The following is a 20,734-nucleotide window of genomic DNA, read 5'->3' on the forward strand; positions in this document are numbered from 1 at the left end:
CTAGATACCGACGTCCAACGGCATGCCGCTGTCACAATACCGACGGCTGACATCCAGATCGTCCTAACAGTGGGAAGCGCTGGCATCCTGCTGCAGGGGCGAGGTTAGGTTTAGGCAGAAGAAGGAGGGTAAGGGTTAGGGAGCAGGGACGGAAAGGTTAGGGTTAGGGACCGGGGAGGGTGGATTTGGTTTAGGCACATAGAAGGTGAGTTTAGGGATATCCTTAAAACCTGGACTGTTGGGGTTCCTTGAGGACAGCATGTGGGAACCTCTGCTATAAACTATGATATTACATACAAAAATACTTTATCTCATTACAAATCACTGGCTGCCAGGTAATTGTTATTAAATTGAATCCTGCTGTCTATAAATACATTATGGATTGCTATTACTTTATTAAGTCTAAGGGGTCTATTTATCACAAGAAATTTGTAGACTATCCCCCTGAAAACACATTTTTGAGTGATATCCGTAATTTTTTAGCATCCCCATAATACAAAGTTTCCCAAACTCTGCCATTGTAGTTCAGGTTTCATAGGTAAATATAGAGGGGGTTTCCAGTTGCCCTGGAACCCCTTCCCCGGACCAGACACGAGCTTGACTCATGACCACAACAGCAGTAGTACTATACTACGGTTAATCTGGAGCTGCGGCCACAGCATGTAGTATGAGGGATGGAACGGAGCTGCTGCGCATGCAGCTTATCCCTCTAAGTCTGCTGTATGTGTGAATCTGTGTGCTTAATTGGCGCCCTAAACCACATAAACCAGAGAGCTGCCTCCAGCAAGAAGAGACAGGTGTCTTACCATGAGGTGGGAGAGTGTGTCCTTAGGTAGCTTAGTACTGTCTCCTTCTGGTTATACTATGTATCATATGATGTTTAACCTTATCCTGACCACTTATTTTATTTATATGAGATAAATATGTTTCATAGACTCTACCCTACAGCTTACAATATGGATCAGGCTTTCCCAAACTTGGTTTTCAGGCAACCCCAACAGATTAGTACAAGATAAGTATGCCCTCTTCATGGGCTGGACACAATTGCGCTAAGGTCAGGCATTTGTAAACCTCTCTCTAGAAATCTTGCATTTGCCCCTGGGTTTGAAGGGTATACATGCTTGAGTCTAGATGGTTAAATCAAATTGAATGAGCTACTAATTAAGTCACCTCTGCTCAAGCATGGATATCCGTACAACCTGTTCTGTAATGGTGGAGTTTGGGAAACTCTGTAATATATTTATTGTTTTTTTTCTTGCACAAGCAGTTCCCACAGATTTCAATGGGGCTGCTATATTGTGAGATTTATCTTGTTCTGTGATGCGTAGAATTCCAGAGCTCCGCATGCTGTAAGGGCAACTGTTCTGCAATTTTTACCGGAAAGGGATCCCCCGGGAGGAGGCAGCCAGGCTGTCACAGAGAGAGGTGTTGGGCAGAATAAATGGGTGGTGCGGAGGGGGATATCCACATTGTACAGCGAGGGGCATAGCTACAATGATGCAATTCAGCGCAAATCTCATAATTGGCCGCCTTGAATGGAGTTGGCGGCTTGAATCCTCTTCCAGGAGGCCGGGAGATGCGGGAGCCTCCCAGACATTCCGGTACAGTAGGCAAGTCTGGGCTGCATATGGCTGCATGTGCGCATTAGACTGGCCGCAGAGTAAAGGGGTGATCACTCTGCTTCCAACCCTGCGCTCATATCGGAGCCCGCGTCCTGACAAGGGGTGTGCAGTGCTGAAAGTGGGGTGGTACGGTGTGTGGCATAATGTGTAATAAGCATTACGGTGTGTGGCATAATGTGTAATAAGCATTACGGTGTGTGGCATAATGTGTAATAAGCAATACGGTGTGTGGCATAATGTGTAATGGGCATTACGGTGTGTGGCACAATGCGTAATGAGCATTACAGTGTGTGGCATAATGTGTAATGGGCATTATGGTATGTGGCATAATGTGTAATAAGCAATATGGTGTGTGGCATAATGTGTAATGGGCATTACTGTGTGTGGCATAATGTGTAATGGGCATTATGGTGTGTGGCATAATGTGTAATAAGCATTACGGTATGTGGTATAATGTGTAATGAGTGTTACTGTGTCTGGCATAATGTGTAATAGGCATTACGGTATGTGGTATAATGTGTAATAAGCATTACAGTGTGTGGCATAATGTGAAATAAGCATTATGGTGCGTGGCATAATGTGTAATAAGCATTACGGTGTGTGGCATAATGTCTAATAAGCATTACGGTGTGTGGCATAATGTGTAATAAACATTACGGTGTGTGGCATAATGTGTAATAAGCATTACGGTGTGTGGCATAATGTGTAATGGGTGTTACGGTGTGTGGCATAATGTGTAATAAGCATTACGGTGTGTGGCATAATGTATAATAAGCATTACGGTGTGTGGCATAATGTGTAATAAGCATTACGGTGTGCGGCATAATGTGTAATGGGTGTTACGGTGTGTGGCATAATGTGTAATAAGCATTACGGTGTGTGGCATAATGTGTAATGGGTGTTACGGTGTGTGGCATAATGTGTAATGGGTGTTACGGTGTGTGGCATAATGTGTAATAAGCATTACGGTGTGTGGCATAATGTGTAATAAGCATTACGGTGTGTGGCATAATGTGTAATAAGCATTACGGTGTGCGGCATAATGTGTAATGGGTGTTACGGTGTGTGGCATAATGTGTAATAAGCATTACGGTGTGTGGCATAATGTGTAATAAGCATTACGGTGTGTGGCATAATGTGTAAGGGGCATTACTGTGTGTGGCATAATGTGGCCATGCCCCTATTGTCAGGTAGACACTCCCCTAGTTTTGTGTGACCACACCCCCTCATGACACATGACCACGCCGATTTTTACTATCAGTACCACTAAGAAAAAAGTTCTACTTGCACCACTGGGGGTGTGGATCATTGGGTCGACCCTTATTAGGTTGACAGTCATTAGGTCGACCACTATTGGTCGACAGTGACTAGGTCGACACCTGGAATAGGTCGACACGGTCATGAGGTCGGCACAGAAAAGGTCGACATGGGAAAAGGTTGACATGAGTTGTTTTTTTCCCTTCGTTTTTTTGGTGTCATTTTCATTGTAAAGTGACCAGGAACCCCAAGTAGTGCACCATGCAAGGTGCCTCGCTCCACTACAGGTTACTATTCCCAATCGTTGTCCACGTGTATAGTAAACCCAACAAAAAGTTTAAAAATGTTTGTTTGTTTTTTAAAAACTCATGCATACTGTCCTGATTTTTGCGGGACAGTCCCGTTTCTTTGGGACTGTCCCACCCGTGGGCCACGGTGTTCCGTGGAGGGCATGACCCCTCAGTGACTAAAACGGGGGCGTGGATTGCAATTGCGGCACTTGCATGAAGCCACGCCCCTTTCACATAGACCTCACCAGTTTTTTTCTAAATGGGGCGTGGCTTCGCCAAGTGTCCCTCTTCCACTCTACAAAATGTTGGGAGGTATGCTCATGTCGACCTTTTCATGTGTCAACATTTGCCATGTCGACCTAAAGATCATATCGATCTAAGTGAGATCGACTCAAAGACCGGATACCCTGACAAGAGAACATTACAGCAATACAGGACAGTATTATTTTTTGCTTCAGGTTATTTGTACATTTTCACATCCACACTGCAGTAAATTCAGGATGCGATACAGCTGTATAGACCCCACTCTTGTTTTTGCCATTGTCTATCATTGCTTGTATTATGGAATGACTTGCTTGTATGTTTATTGTTTACATATCATTTTTTGTTTTTGATCCTTTCATAAAAAATCAGAGTATACAAAAAAAAATGTGGGCTGGGATAAAGAGGCCTCTGTGTAGGACTGCAGGTAATGTGTGGGTGACTTGGGCAGTGGGCTTTGCCCTATATAGGACATAGATAGTACTTGTATTATCAAAACAGGGCCTGGAAAACTGCTGAGGACTACAACTCCCGGCGTGCCTTGCGAGACGCGATGTCGCTCACCACCTAATTACTAAAGGTAATAGTTGGTGGCGTGGATAGTAGAGGAACTATCCCGCTGGCCTAGCTCCTCCCCCTTGCGTCGTAACTCCTCCCCCTTACGGAAAAGGTCCCTTAGCCCACTTGATTCTAGCATCTACCGTGAGCAGACAGCGGCTGACTACAACTCCCGGGGTGCTTTGCGGTTACACCCGGAAGTGAAGCACCCTACGGCGCTGTACAGCTGAGAGCAGCCGGGTGTACCGTCCTGTCACTGGGGAGATCTCTCAGCCCGCAGCAGCCATGAACACCACGTTGGCTGTCAAGCATTACGTCTCCAAGATGATAGAGGACAGCGGGCCCGGGATGAAGGTCCTGCTCATGGACAAGGAGACGGTGAGGGGCTGGCACTGTGCAGCCGGGCAGGGATGCTGTGTCTGCATTTACGGGGGGCAGTGTCCTGCCAGCCATGGACATTGTCCAGCAGGCCAGGGATTGGGATATCTGTCTTCCCTCCTCTAGGCTTCGTGTCACTGGACTACACCACCTGTCATAAGTAGACCTCAGGTGACTGCTGGGAGTTGTAGTTCAGCAGCTGGCACCTTGTCTAGGGGAACTTAATTCGGCTATTATATCTGTGCTACTTCGCCGCATTCTACTATTATTATTATTATTATTTGCATAGTGGTCAGCATTGCTTCCTCACAGCGCTGATGCCTTGGCTTCACTTCCTGCCAAGGCAGATATCTGTGTGGAGTTTGTATGTTCTCCCTGTGCATGAGTTTCCGCCCTCGCTCCAAAAACATACTGGTAGGTTACTTATACAGAAACATAGAATGTGACGACAGGTAATAACCACCTGGCCCATCTAGTCTGCCCATGTACACGCACACACTAAAGGTGGGTACACACTGGCCGATATATCGGGCGTTCTCTTGAACGGCCGATATATCGCGGGTCCGTCAGCCAGTGTGTATGGCCGATACGTCTGTGAACTCCGTCGTTCACAGATGTATCGCGCTGGCGGTAAGTGTTCTAACTCTAACCCTCCATTCCTGCAGCCTGACCCTAACCTACCCCCCCAGTGCCTAACCCCCCCCCCCCAGTGCCTAACCCTCCCTTCCTGCAGCCTGACCCTAACCCCCCCCAGAGCCTAACCCTAACCCTCCCTTCCTGCAGCCTGACCCTAACCTACCCCCCCAGAGCCTAACCATCTCTTCCTGCAGCCTGACCCTAACCTACCCCCCCAGAGCCTAAGCCTCCCTTCCTGCAGCGTAACCCTAACCTACCCCCTCAGAGCCTAACCCTCCCTTCCTGCAGCCTAACCCTCCCCCAGAGCCTAACCCTCCCTTCCTGCAGCCTGACCCTAACCGTAATAGTGTTCACTCTAGGAGTGAAAAGAGGCAGGGTGCCGGACTCCGGGGGCAAATGTGCTTCGCCGCGCGCGCCCCCGTTTCGGGGACGCGGCCACGCAAATTAGGGGGCGTGGCCACACCTACGTCATTTTAGGGGCGGGGCGGCCCACAGACGCTACTATAGAGAGCGTCTGTGGCCGGCGACGTCACTGTTGGGGGCGTGCCCAGCACCTCCGTCGGTGCTGGGCTTCCCCCAGCCCTCTCCCAATGCGTGAATGGATGCTGCGCGCATGCGCACGGCATCTATACACGCCGGGAGGGCAGGAAGCGGGCAGCTGTTCTAGCAGGGCGCCGAAAAAGGGGCAGGGCGGGTTTTGCCTGCTAAAAAACGGGCAGGGCGCGGCGCCCTGCTAAAACAGCCTAGAGTGAACACTACGTAACCTAACCCTCCCTTCCTGCAGCCTAAGCCTAACCCCCCCCCTCCCCCCCTATAGCCTAACCCTCCCCGATGGTCCCTAACCGTAACCCTCCCAACTTAGTGCCTAATCTAAACCCACCCACCATTCTTAGTGCCCCCCTCCCCCCGCAGCATAACCATAAAATCCCCCTGCCCCCACCCCTCCTACACAGCCTAACCCTAACTTTCTTGTGCTGCAGCCTACCCTAACCCTTCCCCTGCAGCCTGAACCTTACCCGCCCTGGCGTAGTTATGATCGGGATGCTGGCAGTTGGGGTTCCGGCGCAGGCATTGTGATCCGTGTCAGGATATCGGCGTCGGTCTTCTGACCAGTGCCGGGATTATCCCGTCTGCCGGCATGCCGGCGGGATCCCCTGTGTGTCATGTCTGAAAAGAATTTGTATTTTAGCCGTGCTTTGCTCTTGGAGAATGTGAGTAACCCGATGTTGGCCCTCATTCCGAGTTGTTCGCTCGGTATTTTTCATCGCATCGCAGTGAAAATCCGCTTAGTACGCATGCGCAATGTTCGCACTGCGACTGCGCCAAGTAACTTTACTATGAAGAAAGTATTTTTACTCACGGCTTTTTCTTCGCTCCGGCGATCGTAATGTGATTGACAGGAAATGGGTGTTACTGGGCGGATACACGGCGTTTCAGGGGCGTGTGGCTGAAAACGCTACCGTTTCCGGAAAAAACGCAGGAGTGGCCGGGGAAACGGTGGGAGTGCCTGGGCGAACGCTGGGTGTGTTTGTGACGTCAACCAGGAACGACAAGCACTGAACTGATCGCACAGGCAGAGTAAGTCTGGAGCTACTCTGAAACTGCTAACTCGTTTGTAATCGCAATATTGCGCGTACGTCGGTCGCAATTTTAAGAAGCTAAGATTCACTCCCAGTAGGCGGCGGCTTAGCGTGTGTAACTCTGCTACATTCGCCTTGCGAGCGAACAACTCGGAATGAGGGCCGTAGTGCGATGTAAAGCGAGAGTAACATCATTACCTGCCCTGTGTCCTTCTTCTGCAGACGAGTGTGGTGAGCATGGTTTACACGCAGTCTGAGATCCTGCAGAAAGAGGTCTATCTGTTTGAACGCATTGATTCAGCTCACCGGGAGAGCATGAAGCATCTGAAAGCCATTTGTTTTCTCAGGCCCACCAAGGTGAGCATCAGTGTTTTACTTTTATTACTGCGGCCTTGACCACAGGGCACTTTGGTGACTTGTTAATATCCTGATATTTAACGGCAGGGGATTTCTTATTGTAAATATCTAGGCATGTTTTATGTTGATGTTAATCCTTAATATTTTTCTTAGTGAATCAGATTCCTAGCACTTAACGCATGTTTCTTTCTTTCTTCTAACAAGGAGAATGTAGGTTACCTAATCAAAGAACTTCGCAGACCCAAATACAGCGTCTATTTCCTCTGTAAGTACATGTGAGAGATAATTTCTAACCACTCCCTCATGAACACTACGGCGGCCATATTGCTTGTTGTATGACCACCTATTTGGAATGTTTCCCTAGCCGCCTTTCCCAGCTGCTGTTCCAATGAGTGTAGATCGTTGGGTCGACAATAACTAGGTCGACAGTCATTAGGTCAACCACTATTGGTCGACAGTGACTAGGTTGAAACGGTCATTATGTCGACATGAACCAGGATGACATGACATTTTAAATTTTTTTTTTCTTTTTTGTGTTTTCTTTGTAAAGTTACTGGGAACCCCAGTTAGTGCACCCCCTCGCATGGCTCCAAGGTGCCTCACTCCACTGTTCCAATAGCCCCTTGTGATTTGAGGCTTGAAAGAAATGCTAAGTGGCTAGCTGAATTGGATATTCCTCTTGTTAGGGCATTTGTCAGTGTCAAATAAGTTGGTGTTGTAAACGTTACTCAGCACCTGTATTCATGTTACTGTTGTGTGACGGTCCAAACGGCAACCTGTGCTTATTGCATCTTGAATATGGAAACTCTATTACTAAGGTTCCCTACACAAGACGATATGCTAGTTCCGTATTTAGAGCAGGCCAGCGTTTTAGGCTTCGATGTCCCTCTCTCATGCAAGTGTCATTTTCAGACTTCAGCAACGTGATCAGCAAGAGCGACGTGAAGTCTCTGGCGGAGGCAGACGAGCAGGAGGTTGTCGCTGAAGTACAGGTAAAGGATCTGGCGTAGGAACGTCATACAGGGCTGTAGAGGAAAGATTTCTGTATAGAACAGGTGGATGAAAGCTTGCCGGCAATAGGCATACCCATTTTATATCATTTTAGCTTACTAGCAACTGTAATCTGTTACCATTATGGGTAAAGAAGAGCACGGAGGGCTCAGTCATAGGTCTGGGCACCTCTGTCAGCCATGTTTGTGTAGCCCTTTCATCCCCTGAGGTCTGACATTCGTCCTTTGTGTTTTGCAGGAGTTCTATGGAGATTACATTGCTGTGAATCCTCACGTCTTTTCTTTAAACATTATGGGCTGCTATCAGGTGAGATGTCTGCCAGGGCTGTGACGGCTGAACGTGGGTGAGACATTCTGAGCAGCAGCGGCGGCATTCAGTGGCTAAACCGGAACTTCAGCTTATCTTCTATAAAGTCGCTATTAATAATGCATAGGCACACTGTAGTGTTCATTCTAGCACCCTGCACCTTTCAAAGTCCATGCAGTTCCTCTTTCTTGCCTGGGGTGTCGCTCTCTGCTGTGATGCTTCTCGGCACACTCTGATCTGTTACTCAGTGCTGTGATACAGACCTGTGTGTGCTGAGAAGCACCAGAGCAGAGAGTGACACCTCAGGCAGGAAAGAGGAACTGCACAGGATTGGAAAGGTGCAGGGTGCTAGAATTAACACTACACTGTGTAGCACCTGCACTGCTGACGGGGCGTCTCCTGTGTGTAGGGAGATGTCTCGGCGGCAAGGACCGGGGCCTAGAAACCGCATGAAGTGTGAGGGTAGCTTGTCAGCGGAAACCCCACACTAGGAATAGGCTGGTGCCTTGGCAGTGAGGTGGGGGAGTGGGGCACATTTTACATTCAGAGTAACTCCGCCTCCCTAGCGGGCTTCCTGGCACTAACTGGACAGGAGTCATGCTGCTCTCTGCCTCCCCTCCGTGTCCTCAGCTGCTGGGAAGTACACCCAGAGCTGGGGGGGGGGGGGCATTGCGGGCTGGGACTCTGGTTTTTCTCTTATACTTCACTGCTAGTTTGCTATTTTACAGCTGGGGTATTGTATGTATGCGGCCCTCCGGCCTTTGTGGAACTACAAAAACCAGCATGCCCTGAATCCGTTTTAGCATGCCCTAGTAGCAAAACTGTGGCAGATCATGCTGGGATGTGTAGTTCCACAACAGCTGGAGGGCTGCTTGGTGAATATTCGTTTTACAGTGTTCCTTTGTAAACCTGTTTGTAGTGGCTAGGGGCAGCTTTGAGACCCTCTTTGATCCATGGCCTGCGTCGACATGCCTTTGGAAAATGGGTTCAGAGGAACTCTGGAAAAGGTTTCATGTCGGCATGTTATATATCGAACTCCTTGAAATTGGGAAAAAGGTGCACAATCCATCTGGCTGTCTATGGTTGAGCGCCGTCAGTAACACCAGACTGGCCAAGGCGGTGATGGTACAGAGTGCCCCATGTTCTTGTGTCCTCCAAGTGGATGAAAGAGGAAATGGGATTTATATCCTTTTTCCCCGAATCCATTGTGAGGTCACCGAGCACCCACCCATGTACGCTCTACTTCTCTGGTTACAGTCTTACTAAAGTGAAATCTTCCTGACACTGATGTTCCCCTCTCTTTGTCCGTTTCCCTCCGGCCGTGTTCTGCGGGAGCAGTTAGAAATATACAGGTGCCGTGCAGGGTGGGGATATAGAAGAAGGCGAAACACAAAACATTGACTATCGTAAAGTACCAAAGAGGCAGATTTACTAAATGTTCTAATACAGACAAGGGAAGGTGTCGCCCAGATTCTATCATTTTCTGAAATGCAGTGGAGACATGGTCCTCATTCCAAGTTGATCGCTCGCTAGATATTTTTTGCAGAGCAGCGATCAGATAGTCTCCGCCTCTAGGGTAGTGTATTTTCACTTTGCAAGTGTGCGAACACCTGTGCAGCCGAGCGGGACGAAAACGTTTTGTGCAGTTTCTGAGTAGCTCTGGACTTAGCCCTTGCGATCACTTCAGCCTGTCCGGTCCTGGAATTGACGTCAGACACCCGCCCTGCAAACGCTTGGACACGCCTGCGTTTTCCCAAACACTCCCTGAAAATGGTCAGTTGACACGCATAAACGCCTTCTTCCTGTCAATCCCCTTTGCGATCAGTTGTGCGAATGGATTCGTCGCAGCAACGATACTATTTGTACCCGTATGACGCGTGCGCGCATTTCGGTGCATACGCAGTAGTAACCTGATCGCTACGCTGTGAAGAACGGCAGCAAGCGATCAACTCGGAATGAGGGCCATGGTTGCTAAAATCTGGTTGCTATGGGCAACTCCACCACTTTTCATTTTTAGAAGCTTAAGTAAATCTACCCCCAATTCTAGAATGTGGCAGTAAACCCCATGATCCAACGTCCACCCACGGAATAGGAGAAATAATTTATTGTACGCCTAAAAATCTTGTGCTAGCGATTTAATAGCCTGTGAAGCCGCTGTCTGAGATTGCTATATATGAAAGACTGTACTTCTGAGCTGAATAGTGCACACAAAGTAACTGGGGGATCTATACGGGTAAGTTCTCATATCTGCAGCAAGTACCTATGTTAGAAGGGAGGTGATTCCATAGCTGAGCAGCCACAGGGCGACTGACATGCTTTGGAGTGTTGCTTTGAGGAAACGCACTGTATAGATGGGCTGATCCATAAACAAAGGCAGGGCCGCTGATGGCGCAGTAACCGCGATTGTCTGCGTAATCAGCTTTTTGACCTGTATAATGTACTAACAGGACACTGTACCAGAAAGGTGACAGGGCGTACACTATCTGTCTCTCTTTCTCAGACTCCATAGCAGATCCTACTTATTCGGTGACCCTAGTTCAGCTGAGTAGAGGTGGGAACCTCTGGAAGGTATATAGGGGGTCATTCCGACCCGATCGCAGCATGCTTTTGTTCGCACAGCTGCGACCGGGTCACTACTGCGAACGCCCGGGCGCCGTAATGCGCACGTGCGACGCTGACAGCGGAAAAAGCGGTCGCAGTGGCGATTGTAAGAAGATTGACTGCAGGAATGCGTTCCGGGGTGTCATCTGACCGTTGGAGACCGTTTTCGGGGAGTGGTAAGGAAAACGCAGCCGTGTCCAGGCGAACGGAGGGCGGATGTCTGACGTCAAAGCCGAGCCCATCATTGCTGGATCCGTCGAACAGGGTAAGTATGTCCAGGGCTGGTCTTGTTTTGAGTGAAACTTTTTTAGCATAGCAGGGATGCACGAGCGAACGCAGCCCTGCTATGCTAAAATACACTCCCCCATAGGCGGGGATTAGTTGATCGCACCAGCAGAAAAAAGTTGCTTGGTTGCGATCAACTCGGAATGAGGTCTCTAGTGTGACTCCGAGTCCTTCTTCCCTTACCTGTCTTTAAGGGGCGGCCTGTGCTGCCCCTGACACAAATATTTGTGGGAAATATCCGGGCTTCAAAGAAATGACATGATCAATTAAACCTAGTTCTTAGTCTCCATGGCAGTCCTTGCTTACGGGATTAAGCCAAGCCAATTTTTTCCATTTAATATTTTTTATGGTCTCCAAAGGGCTGAATAGGTCACGTAAAGAAATTCTAGTGGGAAGACTGAATGAAATGCACAAACTATACATTATGTATGGATGCTTTGTACAGACTTGGAGGATAGGTCCTCACAAGAGTTACCATGTTTTCTAAAATAGCTCTTTCTGCATTTCAGGGTCGGAACTGGGATCCTACACAGCTGTCCAGAGCAACGCAGGGACTGACCGCGCTGCTGCTCTCCCTGAAGAAATGCCCCATGATACGGTACCAGCTCTCTTCAGACATGGCGAAGAGGCTAGCTGAGGGAGTCAAGGTGGGTGTAAGGCAGCAAGGCCCCAGCCCTGATAATTGGTCAGGTGCTCGTGCTACGCCTGGGAGTCGGCTCTGTCATCCTTAGTTCTGCTTTAAATATTGTCATATTATATCCGCCCTCTTGGGGGGGGGTACAAACTAACCAATGTGGGCCAAGCCCCACGCTTGGGAAGCAAGGCACTTTAAAGACAACAGGCTCCTCCTCTCACTACTTAAAAAAATAAAATAAAATTTAAATCCCCTCCACAATGTGACCTCTGCCACTGCCGCACTGTTCCACCTTTATTACTTTCATTCATTAAAGATTGATTACTGTCCTTCTGACTCCACTTAGCACCTGGAATTGATTTCCACTGTCTCCCCGTTTTTTTTTACTCTTCTTCCTGAGTTGCCTTGCTCTCCCATTGGGGGAGCTAGGTGAAGCACATGGCCTGGGGGTAGACTATACATCTGGGCACTCTCGCCCATCTGCTGAGGATTGCTCCCGTCTCGTCTCGGCACAGAGACTAATGTCTTTTATAGTGGTTCATACACAGTAATTCTGCGTGTCACGGGAACCCACCCAGGCTGAGATGCACCCCTATGTTTTTAGTCTAGACCAACAGGTTGAGAACTTATAGACCAGGGTAGAGTACACAATCTGTGACTCTCTGGCTTGGTTAGTGCATGATAGGACTTGTAGTTCCACAACAGCCGCAAGTTGCCTAAACGTAGAATGTACGGTGTACATTGTTCTCTTACCAGGTATGTCTAGTGGAACAACAATACCCAGCAAGCTGTACCGAGTCTGCTAATTATCACATAGGAATATCCTGAATGCTTAGCCATAGGTATGTCTAGTCACTAGTGTATTAAATATTAGCAGATTTATCCAAGTTTTATTTGTAGTTATTTGGGGAATGTGTAATGGTTTCATCCCTACACATTATTTGTTTGTTTAAGTTTTATTGCCCCAAATGGGTGATGGGCTAGGGGAGGGTCCAATCAATCAATGTGCTTACATACACATGTTTGGGCTTTATATTGGTGTGTAGTTTAGCTGATTTTAGCGTAGCTGAATCATTGTGTGGAGAAAATCTCTAAGGGATTCGTCTGGCACTTATACTGGACTTTAACTGGACGGAAACTGCATGGAAACTCCAAACAAAAGCAAATCAACACAATCCACCAAACCTTGGACTGCAGCTACAAATGTATGTACACACCTATTATTCTCCAAACCTCACTTACCCGGACACTAAACATTCACTTTCTGCAAAAAACCTGCAATACAACTTTTACTCTGACCCTGCAAATACCTGGAAAACAAATGTTTAATTGAGAAGCATATTTGATGAAATAACACTGACTTGTGGTTTGCCAACACTGTATAATTTTCCATCTAACATCAACAAATATTTGATTTACTGGTAATCTGTAGATATTAACATCATTTTAATTACTTGCAAATCGTATTTCTTTCTGCAAACTTCACTGCTCTCTCATACAGCCACCACTCCTCCCCCTATTCTCATTACACTACCAGTTTACACACCATCCACACTATGGCCAGGCTGGCAACCCCCCTTACTCATTGTCCTTCTATTCCTTTATTCTGTCCCCTGTTACCACCTCTATCCCTCTCTCACAGTCTCCTACATCTCATCCTCCCTCCTCTCCTCTGTCTGCCTCCCTACCCCTCTTCTGTTTCCCCATTGCAATTCACTTCTGCCCCTTCACACCACTTATACCCCACCGCTCAACCCTACTCTTTCCCTCCTCTGCCTGTCTCCTCACCTCTCCTCCACCAGTATCAAACTGCACTCCCTCCCTGTTTCACGCATGCAGTCTCCCTTCCTAGCCAAGGCCCCAGCACCATCATCACACCCTCTTTATCTTCTCCTTCCAAATTACTCCTACCTCAACGCTACAGCAATCCTGATAATCTCATTCACATCTCTCCCACAAACTCATACCCCCTATCTTGTGCACTCTGGAATGCCCGATCTATTTGCAACAAACTGACCCCCACTCATGACCTTTTCATTTCCAACTCCCTGCACCTCCTGGCCATTACAGAAACCTGGATTACTCCTCATGACACCACTTCTCCTGCTGCTCTCTCTGCTGGGGGCCTCACATTCTCACACACACCCCGACCCGGGGGTCGCCATGGGGGTGGTGTTGGGATCCTTTTACCCTCAAGCTACACATACCAACTTATACCTCCAGAACCTTCTCTTACATTCTCTACATTTGAGGTCCATGCATTACGCCTCTACCAACCAACTAATCTTCGAGTTGCTGTAATTTACCGTCCACCTGGCATTTCCTCCAAATTCCTTGACAACTTTGCTTCCTGGCTACCTCACTTCCTCTCTTCTGACATTCCCTCCATTATTCTAGGTGATTTCAACATCCCTATCGATAACCCCACAAAATCACCTGCCTCTAAACTCCTTAACCTCACCTCTTCACTTGGTCTCTCCCAGTGGACCACCTCACCCTCCCATGTGAACGGGAGCTCACTGGATCTGGTTTTCACTCACCGCTGTGATATTTCTGATTTCTCCAATTCCCCTTTTCCCCTCTCTGACCACCATTTGCTCTCTTTCAACTTATCTATCTCTGCTTCCCCATCTCTCCCTCCTAAGGCTACCATCACGAAGCGTAACATTGAGGCTATTGACACCTCATCCCTGTCCTCCCTGTTTGACTCCCTTCTCTCTCCTCTTCTCTCTCTCACATGCCTTGAACAAGCCACATCCCTATACAATGCATCTCTTACTTCTGCCCTTGACTCTGTTGCTCCGCCAACCACTATTCACCCTCGCAGATCAACACCTCAACCCTGGCACACCAAATGCACCAGATACCTACAAAAATGCTCACGTACTGCCGAGCGACAGTGGAGGAAATCACGCTCTAAAGCAGACTTCCTCCATTTCAAATTCATGCTCTCATCCTTCAGTACTGCCCTTTCCCTTGCTAAACAATCATACTTCAAAATCCTCATTTCTACACAGTCTTCCAACCCCCGGCGCCTCTTTGCCACTGTTAACTCCCTCCTCTGCCCACCACCACCTCCTCTCCCTTCCTCATTGTCTGCTCTTGACTTTGCCACTTATTTCACATCCAAGATTGACTCCATACGTCAGGATATCACTTCCCACCAGACCAGCAACCAGCCACCACCCATCCCTTGCCACCCCTCCCCTTCCCTCTTACCAACTCTGACATCTTTCTCCCATGTATCTGGCGAGGAAGTCATGGCCCTCATCCGTTCCTCCCCCCCCACAACCTCCCCGCTCGACCCTATCCCCTCCCACCTCCTCCGTTACCTCTCCCCTTCTGCCTGTTCCCATCTTGCCCACCTTCTCAATCTCTCCCTTTCATCAGGCACTGTCCCCTCTGCCTTCAAGCATGCTCTTGTCTCCCCTATTCTTAAAAAACCTACCCTTGATCCTAACACTCTCTCCAACTATCGACCCATCTCTCTCCTCCCCTTTGCCTCCAAACTTCTTGAGCGTATTGTCTATAATCGCCTCACTGCCTTTCTTTCCTCTCACTCACTGCTTGACCCATTCCAGTCTGGTTTCCGTTCTCTCCACTCCACTGAAACTGCCCTCACAAAAGTCTGCAATGACCTCCATGCAGCCAAATCTAAGGGCCACTACTCTCTGCTTATTCTTCTTGACCTCTCTGCTGCTTTTGACACTGTGGACCATCCTCTCCTTCTGCAAATCCTTCACTCTCTTGGTCTGCGTGATACTGCCCTCTCCTGGCTGTCCTCCTACCTCTCTGATCGTTCCTTCTCTGTCTCCTCTCATGATGCTACCTCCCCCCCACTTCCACTAACTGTTGGTGTCCCCCAAGGCTCTGTTCTTGGTCCTCTCCTTTTCTCTCTCTATACGTCCTCTTTAGGTGAACTCATTAGTTCTTTTAACTTCCAATATCACCTCTATGCTGATGACACTCAAATCTACCTCTCCTCCCCTGATCTCTCCACGGCTCTCCTCACTCGTACCTCAAACTGTCTTTCTGCTATCTCTTCCTGGATGTCTCAGCGCTTTCTTAAACTCAACATGTCTAAGACTGAGCTGATCATCTTCCCACCCTCCCGCACAGCCTCACCTCCCACAATCTCATTATCCATTGATGGCACAACTATCTCCCCTAGCCCCCAAGTACGCTGTCTTGGCGTAATCCTTGACTCCTCCCTCTCCTTCAAACCACACATTCAGCACCTCTCACAAACCTGTCATTTTCATCTCAAAAACATTTCTAGAATCAGACCTTTTCTCACACAGGATGCCACTAAGATCATTATTCACTCACTGATTATTTCCAGACTGGACTACTGTAATCTCCTCTTAACTGGCCTCCCTGACAATCACCTCTCTCCACTCCAATCTATCCTCAATGCTGCTGCCCGGCTCATCTTCCTCACCAAACGCACTACGTCTACCTCCCCCCTCCTACAGGCCCTCCACTGGCTTCCCTTCCCTTTCAGAATCCAATTCAAACTTCTCACACTCACTTACAAAGCACTCACCCACTCCTCTCCCATCTACATCTCTGACCTTATCTCCCTTTACTCTCCCACCCGTCCTCTTCGCTCTGCTAATGCACGCCGTCTCTCCTGTCTTCTGATTACTTCCTCCCACTCCTATCTCCAAGATTTTTCACGTGCTGCTCCATTTCTCTGGAATTCTTTACCTCTCCCCCTCAGACTCTCCACCTCTCTACAAAACTTCAAACGGGCTCTTAAGACCCATTTCTTTACCAAACGTAGCCAAATCTCAACATAACCCTCTGTTCCACGCTCTCTATGTACCCCATCTGTGTCATCCCTGTCTGTCTACCCCTCCCCTTAGAATGTAAGCTCTCACGAGTAGGGCCCTCTTCCCTCATGTGCTTATACTTTTCTTACTTTAATAATCCTCAACCGCCCAGATCCCACAGTTTTTTGACCACCTGGAACTTATCTCTATGTTTACTGGTGTAGTTATGCTTAGCTGCCCTGTACTTGTCCTATATTGTATTCAACTGTAAGTCACTGTTTTCCTATTTTTTATGTGCATTTGTACTCTGTAATCGGGCGCTGCGGAACCCTTGTGGCGCCATATAAATAAAGGATAATAATAATAATAATACTTGTAGGGCACCTGGGAAAAGGGATATCCTGTAAAATGTAATCTAAGGAGAGAATGTACAGTATTATGTATAGATTGTTTTCCCATACTGAGTACAAATTAACTTGAGAGACGAGAAGTTACGTAGTTTGTAATTAAGCGACACAGCTGGCCTATCCGCTTCAGCCTTTCATATTTTCTAATTGTGTGGGCACAAAAGAGCGAATAGTATAATGGAAATTTCCCGGGGTAATTGTATGTCTAGCTGTAGGGTCATCAGCCTCTTGTACTCGCGTTCTTACACTTACCCTTACCTTCCCAGCAAGTCATCACCAAGGAGTATGAGCTGTTTGATTTCCGCCGCACCGAGGTGCCCCCCTTGCTCCTCATCCTAGACCGTACTGATGATGCTATCACTCCGCTGCTCAACCAGGTGGGCTCACCTCTGTGATGTCAGTATGGTATGACTAACCTAACTCTGGGACGATCATTTTGTTTTTTTTCTTCCTCTAGTCTGGGGTTACATCACGCTGAATTGAATTGACCCCAATGATCACAATAATGTAAAATTGCAGTGGGAGAAACTGTATAACTTTATTTGACTCTGTCTTTCTATTGGGGGACACTGCTATCTTGGGGTATAGAGGCTGAAGCAGGTGTTAATTATGAAGTATGAAATCTGCTGCTTACAATTCAGACACCTTCCCCCCCCTATAAACCAGTATAGAACTAAACGTCCAGGGAATGGGGGGCTTCTGTACAGTGCGGGCATAAATTTTAAAGGTGTTTGTTTATTTTGTTTTTTAACTATGAATATGTCTTTATTCATTTCTGCTTGGTTTTTTTTTTTTTTTTTTTGCTGCAGTGAGACAGCGGCTTGTAAAGCCCTCACTCACAAGCTGGAAATAGGTGGTGCTAAGTACGTAGGGTGTTTACACCAAATTACTTTAAAAAAAAAAAGCAAATATTTATAAATAAAGCGAAGAGAACATATACCTAAAATATAATATTATATATATGTATATAGAATAGGTATTGATGGAAAGAAATCCAGCGGCACTCGGAGACTTTCAGTGTCAAAAATGTGTAATAAAAATCACTACATAACACTAGGAGTGTTATCTAGTGATTTTTATTACACATTTTTGACACTGAAAGTCTCCGAGTGCCGCTGGATTTCTTTCTATCAATTCCTTGCCTATTCCTTAACGCGCGGGAGTGCCGGTCCACAAACTTTTAGCTATGTATATAGAATATATATAACTCCCAGGAGTGGGGCAGATAAAAACAGTCAGTAGAGTTCATATAAGATCCCTGTTAGCAATATAACTAATGTAAATGGTCACTTGGATAACAATCGCTGCAGAGCTGGCACTCACATACAGCTCAGGTAGAATATAAAGTCTCCCTCGTAAATTTCTTACCCAATAGTACCTCAATCGTACAGCCAGTATAATCCTGGGAACATGCTTTTACCAGTGCAGTCACAGTAACGCAGGTTCTGCAGACGCCTGTGGATAAAAGCACTTGGGCCGATGAATGGTAATCCACATCCGCTCTCCTACTGGCCGGCTGCATCCTAGCCACACTGCCTCCGAGCAACGTGACCCTTCTCAGGGGAAGTGATGCCACAAATGGGACACTGTATTTCAAAGGGGCACAGTGGGGCAATAGGCTAAGGAGGAAATGGCAGGTTGATATGATCATACACTGATGAGATAGACAGTGCCTCTGTAAGATGTAAGCATTAATCGTGTATTCTGATAACAGTGGGCTTACCAGGCCATGGTCCACGAGTTACTGGGCATCAACAACAATCGCATCGACTTGTCCCGGGTACCAGGGATCAGCAAGGATCTGAAGGAAGTGGTGCTGTCTGCGGAGAATGATGAGTTCTATGCTAATGTAAGTCACCTGAGGGCTGGGAAATGGGCTTGTGTGAGATTAAACATTACTTTCATGCCCAGTGGCGTCTACATGCGGAGGAGGAGGCTGGCTGAGACCGCACAGTACACAGACTTGACTAGCGGGTAAGAGGCAGACAGGGGGTCGTGGCCTCCGCTCTAAGTGTGCTTTAAACACCGCAGAGCAGCCGGCCAGTCTCCCCTGCCACCTCGTCTGCCAGGAACACCTGATTGGTGCGTGGCACTGGTCATCTACTGGTCACCGTGCAGGAGGGGGCACGGTTAAGCTAAATTGCCTCTACCTCGTCTGCCTGTCTAAATTCACAATTGCCCTTATGCCCCAGTTCATTTACACTGATGCATAATTAGTCATCACTAATGGATTTTCTGATTCTGTGTTGGAGAATAACAGGCTATGAATTGATTGCAGTCACTGTGTGCGCTATATATAAGTGTGTACCTATGTACAGGAGAGTAAAGACAGTGTAGGCCGGGAGTATTCTTATTGGGATGGATTACATTATAAGTACTGATGTCCTGATGGTGTGTGGGACTCTATGGGACTAACCTGCCTCTCATGGCTGTGTTTGAGTCTAGAACCTCTCAATTCATGGTAAAACCTATTAACCCTTGCAGAACATGTATCTGAATTTCGGAGAGATTGGGACCAACATCAAGAACCTGATGGAAGATTTCCAAAAGAAGAAACCCAAAGAACAGCAGAAGCTTGAGTCCATTGCAGACATGAAGGTAGGAGACATGAAGGTGTATTATACCAACATTCTTGAAATCTGCATGCGTGCAGGCAATGATAAATATATATATATATATATATATATATATATATATTATAGATATGACAACGGAGGGGGTCCGGCACAGCCACTTGTTAAAATATTACACTGGGTGCCCTCACAGTGAAACAGATAGTAGACACGAGGTGGTACCTGACGAAAATGCCATTCCATTAAACGGGCATTGAAACGTATCTTAACCTTTGTCTTTGCGAATCATTGGAGTGCCGCACCACCCTGTGTCTACTATATATATATATATATATATATATATATATATATATATATATATATATATATATATATATATATAAAAAAAAAAATTTTTATTATATACTAACGTCCTAGTGGATGCTGGGGACTCCGTCAGGACCATGGGGATTAGCGGCTCCGCAGGAGACAGGGCACAAAAAGTAAGCTTTTAGGATCACATGGTGTGTACTGGCTCCTCCCCCTATGACCCTCCTCCAAGCCTCAGTTAGGTTTTTGTGCCCGTCCGAGCAGCGTGCAATCTAGGTGGCTCTCTTAAAGAGCTGCTTAGAAAAAGTTTTTAGGTTCTTTATTTTCAGTGAGTCCTGCTGGCAACAGGCTCACTGCATCGAGGGACTTAGGGGAGAGAAGTGAAGCAGCTTCTTAGGCTACTGGACACCATTAGCTCCAGAGGGAGTCGGAACACAGGTCTCGCCCTGGGGTTCGTCCCGGAGCCGCGCCGTCGACCCCCCTTGCAGATGCTGAAGATTGAAGAGGTCCGGAACCAGGCGGCAGAAGACTTTCAGTCTTCATCAGGTAGCGCACAGCACTGCAGCTGTGCGCCATTGTTGTCGGCACACTTCACACAGCGGTCACGGAGGGTGCAGGGCGCGGGGGGGGGCGCCCTGGGCAGCAATGTATAATACCTGTATGGCGAAAAATACATCACATATAGCCCTTGAGGCTATATGGATGTATTTAACCCCTGCCAGATATCACAAACTCCGGAGAAGAAGCCCGCCGAAAAGGGGGCGGGGCCTATTCTCCTCAGCACACAGCGCCATTTTCCCTCACAGAAATGCTGGTGGGAAGGCTCCCATGCTCTCCCCTGCACTGCACTACAGAAACAGGGTTAAAACAGAGAGGGGGGGCACTGATTTGGCG

The 20,734-nt window shown here is 47.6% G+C and overlaps 1 protein-coding gene across 1 annotated transcript in view; it reads left to right on the plus strand.

The window, feature by feature from the left end:
• The first annotated feature begins 4,100 nt into the window (after nucleotides 1–4,100).
• VPS45 (vacuolar protein sorting 45 homolog) overlaps nucleotides 4,101–20,734 on the plus strand; it is a 47,069-nt gene continuing 30,435 nt past the window's right edge. The window contains exons 1-9 of the mRNA XM_063947175.1: nucleotides 4,101–4,366; nucleotides 6,805–6,939; nucleotides 7,144–7,204; nucleotides 7,852–7,931; nucleotides 8,188–8,256; nucleotides 11,652–11,789; nucleotides 17,225–17,335; nucleotides 18,673–18,807; nucleotides 19,443–19,556. Of these exons, the coding sequence (XP_063803245.1) occupies nucleotides 4,274–4,366; nucleotides 6,805–6,939; nucleotides 7,144–7,204; nucleotides 7,852–7,931; nucleotides 8,188–8,256; nucleotides 11,652–11,789; nucleotides 17,225–17,335; nucleotides 18,673–18,807; nucleotides 19,443–19,556 (936 nt within the window). The 5' untranslated portion in view covers nucleotides 4,101–4,273. The remainder of the gene's footprint in view (nucleotides 4,367–6,804; nucleotides 6,940–7,143; nucleotides 7,205–7,851; nucleotides 7,932–8,187; nucleotides 8,257–11,651; nucleotides 11,790–17,224; nucleotides 17,336–18,672; nucleotides 18,808–19,442; nucleotides 19,557–20,734) is intronic.

Source organism: Pseudophryne corroboree, chromosome 12 (assembly GCF_028390025.1).
Source record: "Pseudophryne corroboree isolate aPseCor3 chromosome 12, aPseCor3.hap2, whole genome shotgun sequence".
Lineage (NCBI taxonomy): Eukaryota > Metazoa > Chordata > Amphibia > Anura > Myobatrachidae > Pseudophryne > Pseudophryne corroboree.